Source organism: Hydra vulgaris, chromosome 03 (assembly GCF_038396675.1).
Source record: "Hydra vulgaris chromosome 03, alternate assembly HydraT2T_AEP".
NCBI lineage: Eukaryota > Metazoa > Cnidaria > Hydrozoa > Anthoathecata > Hydridae > Hydra > Hydra vulgaris.
The window spans coordinates 46,902,919-46,918,584 of NC_088922.1; the positions used below are offsets into that span (position 1 = coordinate 46,902,919).

At 25.9% G+C, this 15,666-nt stretch overlaps 1 protein-coding gene across 2 annotated transcripts in view; it reads right to left on the minus strand.

Annotated features, from left to right (window-relative positions):
- LOC136078210 (transient receptor potential cation channel subfamily A member 1-like) overlaps positions 1–15,666 on the minus strand; it is a 132,012-nt gene that overhangs the window by 80,186 nt on the left and 36,160 nt on the right. For both annotated transcript variants that reach the window (XM_065793441.1, XM_065793440.1), the window contains exons 3-7: positions 12,513–12,678; positions 12,330–12,425; positions 11,948–12,242; positions 3,422–3,749; positions 3,123–3,319 (exon numbers count right to left, since the gene is read on the minus strand). In XM_065793441.1, the coding sequence (XP_065649513.1) occupies positions 3,123–3,319; positions 3,422–3,749; positions 11,948–12,242; positions 12,330–12,425; positions 12,513–12,678 (1,082 nt within the window). The remainder of the gene's footprint in view (positions 1–3,122; positions 3,320–3,421; positions 3,750–11,947; positions 12,243–12,329; positions 12,426–12,512; positions 12,679–15,666) is intronic.

The following is a 15,666-nucleotide window of genomic DNA, read 5'->3' on the forward strand; positions in this document are numbered from 1 at the left end:
TCTTCTAAAAAAATGAACAGCTTCTCATTAACATTTGAGCAGCCGTGGCGTAGTGGTAGTGCATTTGCCTCAGAAACAAAGGATCCCTGGTTTTTACCACACCTCTGGAAAAGTCTTGCAACATCAGTTAGGATGGTGGCGTGAACTTTTAATTATATGCTCATTCGCGGTGCTCTGTAATGAGACCATAAAGACTTCATGAGGCACCTGAATATAATAAAAAAAAACCGTCTTTCCAAACGCATAGCATAATTTTTTAAGTGCACAAGTAAAGTAATTATGTCATGACTCTCTCTATTTTCATCTGTGGCATTCTAACCAAAAATAGGCTAACACCTTAACATTATACTTACCATGTTTTACAGCCAACGGTGCACACTATTTCATCATAATTTCAACAATTTTTTTTTTCCAGACACACAATCTTATCTTGAAACCAAAGATTTAAAACTTCGACTAGTCGGTCCGCATTTAAAGTCATTGATGGTTCATATTTTATGTAGTTTTGCCCACTTTTGCATTTTTATTATCCTTATGATCTTTGTTAAAGCATTTTAACCAAAATACATTTAAATTATCTAATAGTGCAAAAATAAACATAAAAAATAGTTAAATAAAAAAATAGCATTTAAAAAAAAGTTGGTTGCATTCGAATATTTATGAACGGTAGTGTATATTTATTTATTTACACTTTTGCAAATATTTACAGTCGTAACTTAAAAAAATAAATACATGACCGGGGCTAGAAGACAACAAGTTTTGACTTGTCACTAAGCAAAGCAATATTGCAAGCAATTAAAAAAGAAATATATATATATATATATATATATATATATATATATATATATATATATATATATATATATATATATATATATATATATATATATATATATATATATATATATATGAGAAGAGTTATTCTTTTTATGGTTTCGTTTATTAGCGAAATTACCTACTAATTAAAAAAGTAATAAAAATAACAAAAATTAGGAGGTTATTAATATAAAATTAGTAATAAAAAATTAGGAGGTAATAAAAATAAATTTAAAAGTTAATTAATTAAAACACAAGAAAAAAAAGACAATTAAATTTGGACGAATTCGGAAATTATTTTCAGTAATTAAAATAGCCACTCTTTGCTTTAAACACATTTTTATATGCCTGGAAATACCTGTATCAATTTTAGGCATGGTTTTAAGTTTCAAATGTTTTCAAAAACTTCCTTTAAGTATTTTTCTTGTGATTTTAACGCTGCACATTTTAAGGTCTAATCAAGGCAGAAAGTTATTAATAGGACTTACAACAGGTGATTGGGTACACCATAGCATTAACAATACCTTTTTTTATTCTAAATATTATTTGATGCTCTTGGCCGATCGGCAAGTTCGACCTAAGTAACACTTTTTTGTATACAAATTTGCAAGATCTTTTGTCGAATTTTGATAATAACGGTTTAAATTATATTTCCAGGGTGTCTTTGTATGAAAATTGATTCAAAGATTCTTTTTATGTTTTTATAGACCCAGCTCCTTTATAATAAATACATCTTAAAATGCCTACTGAGCAAACGCCGGCTCGCATACGCTGTACACAAAAGCATATGTTAAACTTTTTGATTTTAAATCTTTTCATGAGCACTCTTGATTAAGGATTAAAATTTTGAAAACTAATTTAATCTTTGAAAACAATTCGGCTCCACTCTTCAACAAATCAACTTAGTATCTTCCCACAACATTTTCTCCTTACAATGAGGTCTGCGACTCATAAAATGGTTTACGTTGAGCAATATAAGAACCAGTTCTTCAATTTTCCGATATCTTCCTATTAGTGTCCCTGCTTCCGATATCGATTTTTATATTTTGTATTAAATATGAAGAATTTGATTTCTTATTTATAATAATTTTACGTTATCTTATTATCAATAAGAATGACTTATTTATTATCAATAAGAATGACTTATCTTAATATCAATAAGAATAACTTTAATGACTAAATTTTAGGCCCAACTTGATGAATCTACAGATCTTTAATCAACAAAGCATTTAGCGGATTATTTATTGGGGGAGCAGTTAATGAAAAACCATTTTCTTGGTTGTCGTCCAAACATATTTGTCACACTGTATTTGTATAACACACTAACATAATTTATAAATTAATTTATGCTTTAACATGATAAGCCAATAATGTGAATTAATAAAGGAGGTAAACCAAAAAAAAAAAAAGTTTACGTTAAGTTTGCATAAATATTATAAATTTTTACAATGAAGTGCAGTCATATTTTAAAGGACGCTTACACTTTCGGTTTTTAAAACTTTGAAGAAAATTATTTATAAAAGTTCAAAACAAGTATTGACTTAATAAGATATTTAAATATTAGAATAGTAGCTAAAATAGGTTTAATGTAAAAAGATAATAGTAAAAACACAAAAAAAAGCAAGTTTTAAAGTTTTTAAATAAAAGTGCTTTACTAAAAAGCTTGCGTGAACCTTACAGCTATTGAAAATTTCTGCAGCCCAATAGTATTTTATCTGGCGCAGTAGTATTTTTAACTTACCTTTATGCTTTTCGATGTTTTTAAAACAAAAACATGAAAAAATGTGAGCAAATATTATATTTGTTTGGTTTAAAAAATTTTTTTTATAAAACAATGCTAACTTTATCAAGCTATTGAACACATTAAGTATTAAACAAGAAAAACAGAAAGTCAAAAAAAAAAAAAAAAAATCATATAAACAAGAAATAAATTTATTGTTTTAAGTGTGTGTTAGCAAATTCCAAAACAGAATATATAGAAACAGAAACAAAAAAAACAAAAAAAATTGTAAATAAAAGGAACTAGAGATCTAAAAAAACACATGGAGTCTTTGTTTTTATTATGAATTATTACTTAAATTCACTTTTATATCTTTTATAAATATGTTTTTAAAGTTTATTTTGTTCATATTAAAAACGGCTCATTAGCAAAAAAAAAAAAAAAAAAATTGTTTTCTATATGTTTAAATAGAATATAATTTAAATAAAATTTGTCATAATAAATTGTTTCAAATAACCGCTATGGCTATCTTAAATTTCTATCAGCTGACATACGGCGTATGTTAAATTATAGAATAAAAAATTACTTGTGATTATTTGATACAGCCAAATGAAGAGGCGTTTTTCCTTGAAAGTCAGTTGAATTAACTTCAGCAGCAGATGTAGATATTAGCAATTTAACACAAGATAAATGACCGTTCTCAGCAGCTAAATGAAGTGGTGTTCTCTTATTGATTTCACAAATATCAATAGATGCCTTTTTTTTAATTAAAATATCTAGTGCCTGAAATTAGAAGGTTATAACAAAAGTTTGTAATTTTTGGTATAAAATAATAACTATAATATAGAAATATACGCTTTAAAAATATCTATAAAAAAAAAAAACCTGAACATTTCCTTCAGCAGCAGCATAGTGTGCTGGGGTTCTATATTCATTATCAACATTGTTCATTATATCTATACAATCTAGCTCTGATAATAAATCTAGCACATCTAATTTTTTCTCTTGAACAGCAATGTGAAAAACATTCTTGTTGTTAGCATCAGTTGATTTGATTTGAACGTCTCGATCTATCAAATATTTAACAACTTCTACATGCCCTTTCCACACAGCACACATAAGAGGAGTATAGTTGTTTTTATCTTTGACGTCAAGCAAAGCTCCTCTCTTGTTTAATAATTTAACAACCAATAGCCGTCCATATTGACATGCCCTAATACAGAGACAATTATTTAAAAAAAGAATTTCTTATTACTTAAATTTTTGAACATAAAGAACAATAAGAATAATTTTTTCAAATATGTTAATGAAATCTTTGTTCAATTTTCATCAAGCTAACTAATCAAAATCTAAAAGATAAAAATCCTCTTTATCAATCTATGTATCTACATGTCTATTAATAATAAGATAAAAATTGGAACAAATGTAGCACCAGTCAGATTTCAGTCGAATTAGTTTATTGGTTTTATGGCAATTTTAATTTATATTTTGTTACTTTTTTTGCTACTTATACCTCAAAACGTGGCCAATTACTGTGGTACTTAATAACAGCTTTTATAATGAAGGTTACATAATATCTCCTTTTTAATATCAACAATTATTATTATAACTGTTTTATTACTGAATGTACTATTTTCATTCCATAAACAAAATTATTGATTTGCGATTTGAACAAGCATATCCATAGCATAAACATCTCAGCATTTCCTAAAGTATAAATTACTTCTAAAATACAAAAAAGCTGCAAAAAAAGTGCAAAACCTGGCAAAAAGACAATCAGTTTATAAAGCAAAAAAAATGTGTTTTTGTTAAAGAGATTTTTATTGGCTTTGAAGTCTTCTTAAATACATTGACTTTCAAAATGAAGTGAAATAACAATATAAATCCTATTTTTTATTTTGTATTACCAACAAAGAGCGTCTATTTGAACTGTAAGACATAGTCTTTCATTTTATCTTCAAGAAATTCATAAAAGCCTAATCTACTTTTTTAGTCAAATACACCTCAATATTTTTACATCGAATTTTAAAATTTAAAATTACTAACAGCAGTTAAGAATTAAAAGGGTTAAAATATTTATTATAAACAGTAAGGTATAATTTGCTACTGCCTTATCTAATAAATAATATTTCAGATCAGTTTTGCAGCATAACTGTCTTTTTTTGTACTCTAAATGATTATTGTTTTGTTTTTACCTTAACCAATCTTAATAAAAAGCCTTTATCAGCGTTTCTTAACCAATCTTTATAAAAAACATTCATCAGCGTTTCTTAACCAATCTTTATAAAAAGTTTCAGCAGCGTTTTCCCTATAATGCCCCTAAGGGGATCCTTTATACTTTATGAAATCTTTAATGTGGTAAAAGTAGGTGTAACTTTTGGATGTTACGCTTGCACCTGTTATCATTATATGCCGTCATTTGAAACTTTTGATATTTCAGCAAAGTCCAGCTATAAGAAAAGTCCAAAGCAACCTTTTACAACTAGAGTAAATTGTTTATATCTTTTAATTATGTAAAGAATGTTTGGAACTAAGCTAGTATCAACAAGTTTTTGGAGTAAATCCACATTTTTAAGAAACTTCTCGCACTCATTTTCCTCAAACTGGGCATATAATACGAGCTCAGTTAAATATAGAGTGCAGCACAGGTACTTAACAGCTTCAATCAACGCAGTTTTAAGTCTTTTAGTCATAATAAAATGATTGATAACTCCTATAAGATGATGCAACTCTATTGGTTGGATAATATCCAAAATCAGAACATTGTCAGGCCCACTAAGAATTGGTTTTTGAATGACATTGCCAAACCTTTTTGCAACAACCCCGCCAAATTGTTGAAAACACTTGAGGCCTGATTTAATTGAGCCCAATTTTCAATTTCGCAATACACTTCGATTAGACGTCACTAAAATTACTTTAACTTCATTTATATTAATCAGTGACCGGACTTCATTTATATTAATCAGTGACCGGTTTAATTTTAGAGTATCTAAATCAGTGACCGGTTTAATTTTAGAGTATCCGGTTTAATTTTAGAGTATGTATTAGTAGTTAATTTTAGTACTATCGGATTGATTCAAAATTGAACATAAGAGGGAGTATGATATCTTTTCCCCCTTGTTTCCTGTACAAAATTGTTCTACACAATTCGTAGTCTTTTTGATACCCGAGAATCATTGATATAATTATTTTTGTCGAACAGTTGGCGTATTCGATCTGCTTGGAAAGCAGTAAGCTATCTTAAATATTTTTTTAGACAGAACAAGAACACAAATTTTTGATTTTTGTTGTGAACCTTTGCTGGATTTGGCATTGTAGCATTTTAGTATCCAAGTATTCAACTTTACTAAATCTACTTATTCCTTTTACAAAATTTAACCTGAATTTATATTAGATAATGATCCAATAAATACCACAAATATTATTCATTACAAACGAATAAAACTTATTAAATAATAACTTAAACTACAAGGAAACAATTTTAAACGATTTTTTTTTTTAAACAAATTAGTTATTTAAATTAATGACACTTTTCCTACTTATTAACAATTGAGATGAGATTTTATTTGATGACACATTTATAAAAAAAGATTTTAACTGTTCTTCAAATTAGACTTTTCTCCCTTTTAAATGATTTTCCTCAGACTGGCTTTCCAAACTTTTTATTTGTCATTTATTTTAGCTATCTTATCTGAATTTTAATAAGTTTTTACGTAGTATCTTTAGAAAAGCTTTTTAACCTTCTTTAATATTTTCATGCATTTTGATAGTAATTTATACCTATAGAAAATGCTAATGTTTTTACGCAATATTAAGTCAAATCAAACCACGTTTTAAATATTAAATCAATATTTTTGTATACACAACGAAAATATTAGTTGAAGCAATTAAAAAAACTGTACCATAAATGGTTGGTATATATCATGTAACCATTATTTTGAAAATAGTGACAGTATATCAAAGTAATTGGTAACGTTTTGATATATATGTAGCATAAACCTTACATAATGTTAATTAAAATCGCTATAAATCTTTAACTAGCTAATTAACCCAACTGAAATCTTATTCAGAATTTGGTGCGGTCATTTTAATATAATTGCTAAAATTAAGGTTTAAGTTTTAATATTTAACGTTTAACGTTTAACGTCTTAGTTACAAGGATTTTCTGAATTTGAAAAAACGCGTTCTCAAAATGCACGCGGTCATTGGGAAAGAATCTCTCAAGCGAGTTAAAACTTTTTACTTTTGGAATATAAATTATTATTTATTAGTTATAAATATTGCATAACGAATCATATTAAGATAAATAATTATCGCTAAGATTATATTATAATTAAAGTAAGTATAGAAAATAGTTTAGCAGTATATATATAACATTTTTATAAGATATAAAGTAGGATGGATCACTTCTTTTAATTTTTTAAATCGTTTACTAGTGGTCAAAAATATTCGTTTTATACTGAACTCATATTTTATCGCAATTTATTCCGTTTAAGTGACATTATTCGTTTTTTATCTAGTTCACATATGGCTAAAATTCATACTGTTTTAAATCTAGTTTTCGTACAGTTAATTTTTTTCATTTTTGTGGAGTTTTACTTTGTTAATATAAAATTATTATTTATACCGTTTTAGTGGAGTTATTTATTTTAAAATTGTATACCCTATTTGCGGGGTAATTCGTATTAAACTTTATTTATAACTATATTTATAGTAAATATTCAATTATAAATTATACTGTTTTCTTAATGTTATTTGTATAATGCTTAGTTAGAAACACCCGTCGGGGTATAATTCTCAAAATAAGCATATAATCCCGTATATAATATTACATTTTGCTCGTTTTAGTTTTTTATTTAGCTTTATTTTTTTTCAGCAGTTTCGTTTTTATTGAGCTTATATTTTATTTTTTAGAAGGAAAATAGGGGTGTGAATTAGACCTAATTATTTTTTATGTACAAAAAAAGTTATACTAATGCAATTCCATAAAATTGGTTAATACTACTTTGAAATTTCTGTGACGTTATTAACTTTTTTTTTTGTTTTTTAGAAAATTTAGAAAAATAAATCAAAATTTTGTGCCAACACTGACATGACATGTCACATGTTATTGTATGTAAAGGTTAAATTTTGTTATGAGGATTACAGTTCTCATGAAAAAATAAAATGAAGGTAAAATGTATTGTTTGTATATTTGGTTTCCTTTAATTATTTTTAAAATTTCTCTGGACATTTTAAAAATTTTATTTGCACATGTTTATTGTTTGCATATATGATTTTTTGATAGGTATGTGTATGTGTATAATATGTGTTTGATAGTTGTTTTATCACTGTGTTTTTATAATAATGTAAAGTGTTTATTTATTGTTTGTGTTTGTGGTAACATCTGTTATATAATTGTTTAATAAATGTGTTTAAGTATGTATATTAAGGTGGAGCGATTTTCATAGCAAAAAAAAAAGATTTTAAAAAGCAATATTACTGAGACACGAATCAATGTCTATTAATTATAAGATAAAAGTAAAAAAATATTTTTTGATTTTGATGAGATCTTGAGGGTCCTCTTCGGAATTTAAATTCTTGACAGGTTCTAATATTTTTGAATTTTTTTTTTCCTAAACCATATCAATCTTGGACTCAAAAAAAGCAGAAAAAAATGCTTGTTTTATAAATACTAATTTTATTGAAAAAATTTTTTAGTGAAAAAAATACTTGCAAGAAAATACCTTAAAACCCCCGTTTTGTTGAGGACGGGGGTTTTTAATTAAAAAAACAACTCTACTTTTTAATTTTAATTTTTTAATAAAAACAAATATTATTTTCAAAACCAGCATATTATTTTGCTTCTTTTAAGTATCAAGTTGATACAGTTTAGAAAAAAAAAAAATTAAACAATATTAGGACCCATCAAAAATTTAGAATCCAAAGAGGAACCTCAAGAATTCATCTAAACTAAAAAAAAAGAGTAAAGTTCTTTTTTCACCAAAAGATATTGATTTGCTGCTCAGGCAATCAAACTTCAAAAATTTTCAAAATCGCTTCACCCTAATGTATATAAGATTAAATATATAGTGTGTTTAGAGTTGGTACATGTTTCCATTATGTTGTTCCCATGTTTTCAAAGCGCTGAGACTTAGTAAACGTTTTGAACAAGATTTGTCAACCTTGCCAGCCAAGTGATGTACTTATAGCATAGGGTTACACGATAGTGTTTAGTGTCAAACTGTTAATGCTTTATGTCTAGGTGATTTCAAGCCTTTAATATTAATTATTCTGAAAATTTATAGGATTGTATTTTAATAACATTTTGCGTAATTTTGTTACTTATGTTCTGTTACATATGAATGTTATGTTACTTAAGTTATGTTATATGCATATTGTATTAACATATGGTGTGTGCTATTGTTGTATGTTGTTGTTGTAATGTTGTTTTTTTGATATCTTTTGAATTGATAGATATTTTGCTTATCTTTACATAGTGAATTCACTATTGTTAAAATTGATAAATAGATAATTATATTATTAAAAATTACTGCTTTTAGTCATTCACAAAAAGCCAAGACAAATTATTTTGCGATATATACAATCTGTTTTATCTCAATTTGATTTTTTATCTTTAGCTCTGTTTATTACACGATTCTGCAATAAATATTTCGAAATCATGATGTACCAGCATAAATTATTTTGTAAAAGCTAACATGAAATAATAATATTTAACAATTCTCTGGTAAATAGCAACAGCTTTTTCCTAAAAGGTACATTGATTTTCATTTTTTGTATGTAATGCTTTTCATATTTATTTACTTATTTGTTTACATTTTTTTTTTTAGATTTATCAGATGATGTATTTATGTGGTATAGAAGAACAAAATATTGTTAAGTTTTGTGATTTTTTTAAATACGTTAACTAGTAATTTTTTTATAGAAGTAATATGGAAGTTTGCAAAAAAGGGTTTACAACGCTTTTTTTTAATTTTTCTGTGTTAACAGTATGTTTATTATAAGAATAGCAGGTTTTTACTAATTTTTTTTATTCTTCTTTGCTAAGATAATTTTTTTTTTAAACATATGCTAGCTGATATATACATTTTTTCAAAGTCATAAAGTTAATGTATAATCTATTTTAAATGACAGTTTGTTATATATAAAAATTATTTTTTGTGTGCTATTTACAATAGAAAAAAAAATTATTTAAAAAAGATCACAATCTTCGAGACTCGTTTAAGATTTTTTTGTTACTTTTTTCAATTAAAAGCGAAGTATAAATGGTTGATATTAGGCTAGAGGCAGATATTAGTTTAGAAAATGGAAATTTTAATAAGCAAGTTATTCGTAGCAGAAATTAAAGAGATTGACTTAGGCGAGATGAAATTAATTTTCGACAAAATGTTAGAGATGCTGCTCTGCAAGCAGCAAATAATTCGAATCCAAATGAGTAGAGCTTGGTTAGGGAAGTTGAAAGCAATCGTTGCAGGAATGAAAAAGATAGGCTCAGGCGAGATGAAATTAATGGTTGACAAAATGATAGAAATGCTGCTTGATACGAAAGAATGTATGGTATAGCAAGAAGTAATACCATTTCAGATTATAATTATTTAGGAGAAAGGAATTATATTTGCCAGCATTGTGGTGATAAGTAATTTCATGATGAAACAAATTTTTTATGTTGCCATTAAGGAAAGGTAGTTTTGTCATAACCTTCACGATTTCCACAAGATTTATTTAAAGGGAACTATGTAGATGGAAATGCCAATCTGAATTTTTTAAAATATATTAGAAATTAAAATGCCTGTCTTTCTTTTGCTTCATTTAAAGCTAATGTAGTTCAACCCATGAATCAATTTATTATTATATATTTCATTATAAACTTCATTTTTTTTGTTTGAAACGTATTTGTACTCAATTGCTTAGTTATTTATAATAAACTTAGTTATTTTTAATAAATTTTTTTAGTTGTGTGCATTTAACGCTTTTAAGACAGTTTTCTTTTTTAAAGAAAAATGAATCAGGGATACCAAAAAATTAGTATAACTCCTGTATAATAAAAGTTCACTTCGTATTAACCTTAATTAAAGTTCATGTTTTAAAAAATATAACAAGAATTTAGTTTTAGTTTTTTGTCAATTTAAAGCATGATGAAGTGTTATTATTTCATGTCAGTAGATAAAAACGTATTGTGTTTAACTTTGGAATGTCGAGGAGAATAGTTCTGCCTTACACAGATACGACCTATGTTTGTAGTAAATTAATCTAATAATGTTAAATAGTTAGTAAATTATTTTACCTAAATACTTTTAATACTTATTTTACAGATGGTTGAATTTTTTCAATTTGATGGCGTTTTTCTAAAAGGGTATTAGTTAAGGTTTCGTAACTTTAAATTGTGGAAAACAGTCACTATAAATTAGTTATGTAACAGAACGACCATAATCCATATTAGGGGTTGCCTTCTACAAGTATATTATATTTGCACTAATTTTTATCAATTTATATACAGCGGTTGTCATATTTACTCGTGTTTTTATTGTTGCACTATAAAGTCTAAATTTTGCTTTTCAATTTTAATAAAACTAAAAGTTTTTAAAATTTGCATCACAGGGGATCTTGCTTTGTACGCTACTGCTCCATAAAAGTGGCGCTCTTGGTTCAGCTAGGTTGGTATTATCAGGTTCTGTGCTAACCGTGACATACTGAATATGATTATTTTTATTTATCTAAAAGTGAAAACATTCTAACTACCTTATTTTTTTTACTGTATAACATGCGCGGGGAGTTGCTTTATTTACTATGTTATAGCCTGCTGCTACAAGGGAGTGCTGCTACATGGAATTTCTTATAACCTGTTACAAACAAATACCGCTTTATCGACTAAGGGTTTGGTTGGAGCATGGAGTTTATCAAATTATAAATAAAAAATCTATTAAAAGCTCTTTTAAACTTTTTCCTGTCTTTAAAACAAATTTGAAAAAATAAACTAAACTTGAAATACTTGGTGTATTTATTTATATGGGTATATATATATATATATATATATATATATATATATATATATATATATATATATATATATATATATATATATATATATATATATATATATATATATATATATAGATATATAGATATATATATATATATATATATATATATATATATATATATATATATATATACATATATATATATATAGATATATATAAATATATATGTATATATATATATATATATATATATATATATATATATATATATATATATATATATATATATATATATATATATATATATATATATATATATATATAGATATATATGCATAAAGTTATACAATTTTGAAGGCTCTCCGTTATATGAGTATATAACAGAGTGCCATCAAAAACTATAAAAAATCAAAAACAAAAGTACTCTAACCGATGCATTGGTGTCATTAAGTTATTGTCTAATGCTTGGATGTTAGACTTATTATTTAATAACATTTTTACTGCTCTTTTTTGGCCTCTGATAGCTGCTAAGTGTAAAGGAGTTGAACCAGATTCTGTTTGAGAATTGACTTTTGCACCAACTTGTATTAGTTTAATTAAACATGTTTCATTACCACAGCATGCTGCAATATGTAACGGTGTTTCCTTTTCAACTGTTATACTGTTTACAAATTTAATTTTTTTCGACTCGTATCTTTCAGGCAGGTATTTTTTTTTTAGACACGCTAGAGAAGAATTTATTATATTTTTCATTTACTTACTTTAATAGACTAGATTAAGAAAATTCAGCACTAACTAAGACCACTACTTACCACCTTTTATTAGCAAATCAAAAAGATCCCCTATAATTGATGAAGCAACACGTTGTGGAGTTATTTTTCTAATTGCAGACGGAGACCCTAAACATTCTTTAATATGAAAAATGTTAATGCATATTAGTTTTTAAAATTAGAAATGTATTAAATATGAAAGAAAAAATTGTCTTAAATACAAACCTCCTTTATTTTTCTCAGCTCTTATATCATCTTTAGTAGATGCTGCTAAGTAATGTATAGGCTGTTGACCTTTATAATCTTTTGCATTCACCTTTGCTCCATTCTTTATAAGAATATTCACTACGCATTCATACCCACCAATTACTGCTAGATGAAGTGGAGTAGCCTGTTAAATGTTTAAGATAAAAGATTCTATAATAGAATCAAACTTGTTACTGTTTTGTAAAATTGTGTTGTTTTAAAATGTTGTAAAAAAACGTTTTACAATACATAAATAATAAAGATATAAAGAGTGGGCTATAAGTTGGTAACTGAAAAAGAATGATTATAGCAACAAACAAAAATGAAGTTTGCCAATCATACTGCATCAATTTTTTAATATATATAAATAAGTTTATAAAAATGCCACTCATTATTAATTTCTGATTTTAGTCAATGAATGGAAACCGCTATTCGTTGAAATAAAGAATATGGATTGTAAAGAATCATTAATTCTTACAATTTCCAGTATCAATTTAACGTACTTGGCGTAAAGAACTTAAAATTGCAGCTCCTTCATCTTTATGTATTTGCGAATTAGTTGCCAATTTTGAGAACTGGACTATAAAACTGGAAAATTGAAACAGTAATGGATGCTAAAAGAACAGGACACCCAGTCAGCGTGACCACAGATGCTAAGAAAGAAGAAATCAAACTTAATTTTTAAGGTTGTGCAAAAACATCAACACATGTGCTTTACTGCAACTCCAAATAAGCCGTTCATCATTACGCCTCATTTTTAATAAGTTGAACTTAGGCTTACATTCCAAGTCTAGTTCATAAACTAAATAAAGATGACTTTGATCGACATGTTGAATTTTGCGAAAGAATGCTAGCAATTTGTGATCAAAGTTATGACGTTCTTGATTCAATAACTTGGTCAGATAAAGCAATTTTCATATATGATTGGTCTGTAAACTGACTTTACAGTGTTTATTACAGCGCTGAAAATCCCCTTAACATTGTGGAAAAAGGTGTCAACAGTCCAAGTTCGTGTGTATGGGCAGGTTTTAAATGCTAACGGTTTATTTGGTCTGTTCGTTTTTGAAGGGACTGTAACAGATTAAAGCTATCCTTCAATGCTGTCAGACTATCTATGGCCTTCACTCAATAATCAACGAAAGCAAGATATTATACTACAACAGGATGGCGCTCCACCCCATTATGCTTTGTTAGCTCAAGATTGGCCAGACTTTATTCTTCCGAACAGATGGATTAGTGGAAATTTCTTATTAGCAACTATTTATGGCCCACACTGTATTACAAATTCATAAGATATGTTTTAATAGTAATTAAACTATAATAATGCATGATTTTTTAGCTATGTAGTTAAGCTTTCTTGTAATTTTCACGAAGCTTATTAAGTTTATTTTAATCAAAAATAAGCTTTTTTTATACTTTTAATACTAAAACAGAAACTAAAAGTAAAATCTATTACATCAGTTTTAGCAGTTTTGAGATTTATTTTATGTTCAGTGATTTCCAAATTTATTTAAATTTTATTATTTAGAAAATTTTTATTAATTTTTCCCAATCTTTTATAAAAATCAGTAATTTTAAAAAAATTGTATAAAGTTTACCAAACTTTGATATGACGAAGTTTCAATAATAGATTAAATTAAAAAACATTTTAATCAAAATTTAAAATTAAAAACAAATAAAAATTCTAAATAACAATAAAAATGAAAACAATATTTACGGATTGAAGCTTTACAGAGTTATATATTGTATTGAGTTTAAATCATTATAAAAGTTCATTTAATGATTTAACTTTATACTGTCATAAACTTCATTTGTTTATTTATACAATTCAGATATTACTAACTTATTGGTACAAATAACTAATGTTAAACCAAAACAACACAATTCACTATTTTATTGAAAAATTTTTAAAATGAAAATTTGATAAAAAGATGTTGCATTAAGAATATTTACTTCTCTTTAGTCAAAGTTTTCAGCTGAAGTTATTATTAGTTCACATTTATTTAATTTGCTCTTTTTAGTAAAATAACATAGGGTAGTTGAATATAATTTAAAAAGTTTTTTAAAAGTTATCATTTTATTGAACATTAGCACAAAAAATAAATTTGATGCTATAAACTACTTAGTTTTATGAAGTAATAAAATTTTGTTTCAAAATTTCTTATGTTTTAGTTGTAAAATTTAAATACAAACATAATTTAACAAAAAACTCAGCCTTTAATTTTTTTTAAACATTTGATCATATCGGACAAAATTATTATACACGAAACACCTTTCCAGTGTCTATTTAGGTTTCTAAACATTACACTCGTTGTTTTGCTTATCAAGAGACTCTTTAAAATGGTATAAGATTGTTTAAAGTTTTCATCTAAGTGATATTACCTTTTTAAATAAATGATTTTTATTCAATTACATTTTTTTATATAAGAAAAGTATGGAATATAAGATTGAAATTAGAAAAAAATGATTAACATTGAAATAATAAAAAAAGTTAAATAATGTCAGAAACTATAAAAATTGTTTTGATTTAATTTTCTTAATTGATAGACTGCCTGCCCAAAACCATATTCAATGTAGCAGCACTTCTTGCATGTTCAATCTTCTCGTCAGTCAATGTAGTAACAATCCTTGCATTTTCTACCTATCGAAAATTTGATAAAATTTCGTTTAGGCATTTTCAACATTATTCCTTCTAAATGATTTTTGACTTTTTTTTTGCAATAATTCCTTAAAATTATTTTTCAATATTATTACGAAAAAACGCTTTGATTCAAAAAATTTCAATACTAATCTGTTTTTTTGAGCAATTTTTTTAAAATACTACTCTGCTTACCTAATCTTTTGCAATTTTTTCTTTGTAAGAATATGGTACACCAATAATATTTTGATTACTGATTATAAGACCAGCTAAGCATTAAGTTTTTTTAACTGTGAATTTACTTATTTCTGTTATTACTTGCGGTTTATATTGAGATTTAAAGCACAAACACTCTCATAATAAGTCACTTGTAAATACCTAGATAAGAGTATATAATTAAAAAAAAACTGCTCTAACTTGATTGAGTCATACTTTGAGTAAAGGTTTTAAATTTTATCAAACATCAAAAACTTTTGAATGTGTTACAGTTTTGGT